Source organism: Myotis davidii, unplaced genomic scaffold (assembly GCF_000327345.1).
Source record: "Myotis davidii unplaced genomic scaffold, ASM32734v1 scaffold198, whole genome shotgun sequence".
Lineage (NCBI taxonomy): Eukaryota > Metazoa > Chordata > Mammalia > Chiroptera > Vespertilionidae > Myotis > Myotis davidii.
Window position 1 is genome coordinate 2016215 of NW_006291485.1, and position 2659 is coordinate 2018873.

At 54.2% G+C, this 2659-nt stretch overlaps 1 protein-coding gene across 1 annotated transcript in view; it reads right to left on the reverse strand.

Annotated features, from left to right (window-relative positions):
• The window catches only part of ATP8B3 (ATPase, aminophospholipid transporter, class I, type 8B, member 3), a 29117-nt gene that overhangs the window by 910 nt on the left and 25548 nt on the right, over window positions 1-2659 (reverse strand). The window contains exons 26-27 of the mRNA XM_015564661.1: window positions 2579-2627; window positions 1489-1618 (exon numbers count right to left, since the gene is read on the reverse strand). Of these exons, the coding sequence (XP_015420147.1) occupies window positions 1489-1618; window positions 2579-2627 (179 nt within the window). The remainder of the gene's footprint in view (window positions 1-1488; window positions 1619-2578; window positions 2628-2659) is intronic.

Sequence of the window (2659 nt, forward strand, 5' to 3'; positions counted from 1 at the left end):
AACTGTAAGGTGGTCCATTCGAAGGGAGTAAGCAGGGCAGCCTGGTAAGGGAATGGGCTGGGTTGGTGCCAGGGTTGGACCTTATCAACTGCCCTGGGAGGGGCCAGCAGGCCGCAGCCAGGGGCCAGGACTAGTAAGCGGAATCTCTCAGCACATGTCTCCATTTTGAGAGCAGTAAAGCTTTATCCCCATTATCTACCCCAGGGTGAAAGGAGGAACGTAAACCCATAAATAAAACAAGCTTCAGTGCCCTGGCTAGCAGGCTCGGTGGTTAGAACGCTGGCCTGCACACTGCAGGGTCACAGGTCTATTTCAGGTCAAGGGCATGTACCGGGTGGCAGGTTCAATCCCTGCCCAGCCCCCAGGCCAGGGGCAGGGGGCAACCAATCGATGTGTCTCTCTCCCTCCCTCTGTCCCTCCCTCCCTCCACTCCTTCCACTCTTTCTAAAAATGAATGAAAAAAACATCCTCAGGTGAGGATGAACAAGCTTTTCCTGCAAATCCTCCATCTGGCCACTAGAGGTGAGTGTTTTGATTTTTAAAACCAGGAAAGACTTCCAGGTTGCATCACAGAAAGAAGCGTAGGAAAAGAGTGACCTGGGAGCCCTGGGGCCAGACAGACCTGGTTTATTAGAAAAAGAAAAGACTGAAGCCCTTGTCATGGGGGTGGGGGGGCGCTCATGCTTGCCGGCTGACGTTTCCTGAGCCGGGAATTCCTGTTCCTCCCGAAGCAGTCGTGGCTGCCCCCCCAGAACAGGTGGGACTTGGCTCCCAGAGGCACTGGCCGGCTCTCCATGGGTGACGGCTGCCTCTCAGGGCCAGGGCGCCACCTCCGTAGGTCCTTTAATTGTGGATGATTCTCTCTCCTCCACAGATGCTGGCTGGTTCCCTTTTTTAAATGACTGGCCGGGTCCTAGCTGGTTTGGCTCAGTGGATAGAGCGTGGCTCCGTGGACTGATGAGTCCAGGGTGATTCCGGTCAAGGGCATGTACCTTGGTTGCAGCTCGATCGTGTGGGAGGCAGCTGATCAATGTTTCTCTCTCATTGATGTCTCTGACTCTATACCTCTCCCTTCCTCTCTGCAAAATCAATAAAAATATATATATTTTTAAATGACTGGCCTGGAGGCCACGGCTGGCTCTTAGAAAGTGGCACCTGGCTTTCTCTGGGGGTGGTGGCCTCTCCTTGGTTGGTGGCAGATTCTCAGGAGAATACGGCCCGGCCTGCTTCCCTGGCAGTTTCTGGGGAAAGAGCCAGATGGCCTGTCTCCGGAGGGAGCCTCGTTTTTGGAGAAAGCCCTGCTCCTCCCCAGTAAAAGGGGAGCTCATCGGGGAGGTGGGCTGCATGTCCTGGGAGGACACCTTCCCGCAGTGCGGGTGCCTCTTCCCCCCCAAGAATGGCATCTTCTTCTGGTGCGAGGGCGACTCCTCGATGGGATTGTGTGACCGGCTGGAGTGCTGCTGTTGACCCCTGGTGACCTCCGCAAACTTGTGCCCTGCGTGATGAGGTCTGCGTAGCCTTCCCGGTGGGAGAAGGCATAGCTAGAGCGCCGGGCACGTGACTGCCGGCAAAGGTAGGGCAGAGGCTCCGCAGTGATCTTCTCCGCCTTCTCTTCCTCCTGCAGAGCACAGGGCAAGCAAGGGCCATCAGGCTCCCATCCTCTGTTGGATGCTCTCGGGTCACCTGCTCCCAGTGGAGGCCATTCATAACCCTTGGTCACCGTTCACTGGCCAGGCTCTTCCCTACCCAAGTGGACCCAACTACAGTTCTCCCTAGGACCTAACTTTGGACCAGCCAATCACAGTCCTCCCCTGGGACTGCACTCCAGATCAGCTACCGGGTGCCTTAAGTGCCCTGGTATGGCAAAGCCGGGGGAAGTTAACCGCGGGGCAGCCATGCCTGCAGCCTGTGTGGCAGAACATAGCGGGTTTGTGGCCAGATCTGGGCCCACTGTTTCAGTCAGTCCTCCAGCCCAGCCCAGCTGCAACTGGTCCTTCTAGTTTCTTGTTACCTGAGCCAGTAAGTCCCCCCTCCCTGCCACATACACATTTTTTTTCATTTGTGGTAAAATAGACATAAAATGTACCATTTTAACCATTTTAAGTGTCTGTCTCAGTGGCATTAAGCACATTAACATTGTTATGCAGCTATCGTTTCCATCTCCAGAACTTCATCTTCCCAAACTGACATTCTGTCCCCATTAAAAACGAATCCCCCAGCCCCTGGCTCCCTCCAGCTACTTTCTGTCCATAAATCTAACGCTCTAGGGACCTCTTATGAGTGAAATCACAGTATTTGTCCTTTTGTGACTGGCTTATCTCACTGAGCATACTGTCCTCAAGGTTCATCTACATTGTTAACAGGGTCAGAATTTCCTTGTTTTTAAAGGCTGAATAGTATTCCACTGTGTGGATGGATGAACCACACTGTGTTTATCCATTCATCTATCGATGGACACTTGGGGTGTTTCTCGAACCCTCTACCCCCAGCTCCGTATCTCCTTGGACTCCCTGCTCCCAGCACCAGCTCTGGCTGATGGGTCCCAGGAATGTGCAGGGGGGACCCCAGCCGCCCTCACCTTGGAGTATGGCTTCTTGAGGGCCTGGTAAATGACAGGCAAGGCCAGTCTGGGCAGGGAGTTTAATGACACATTCAGCAG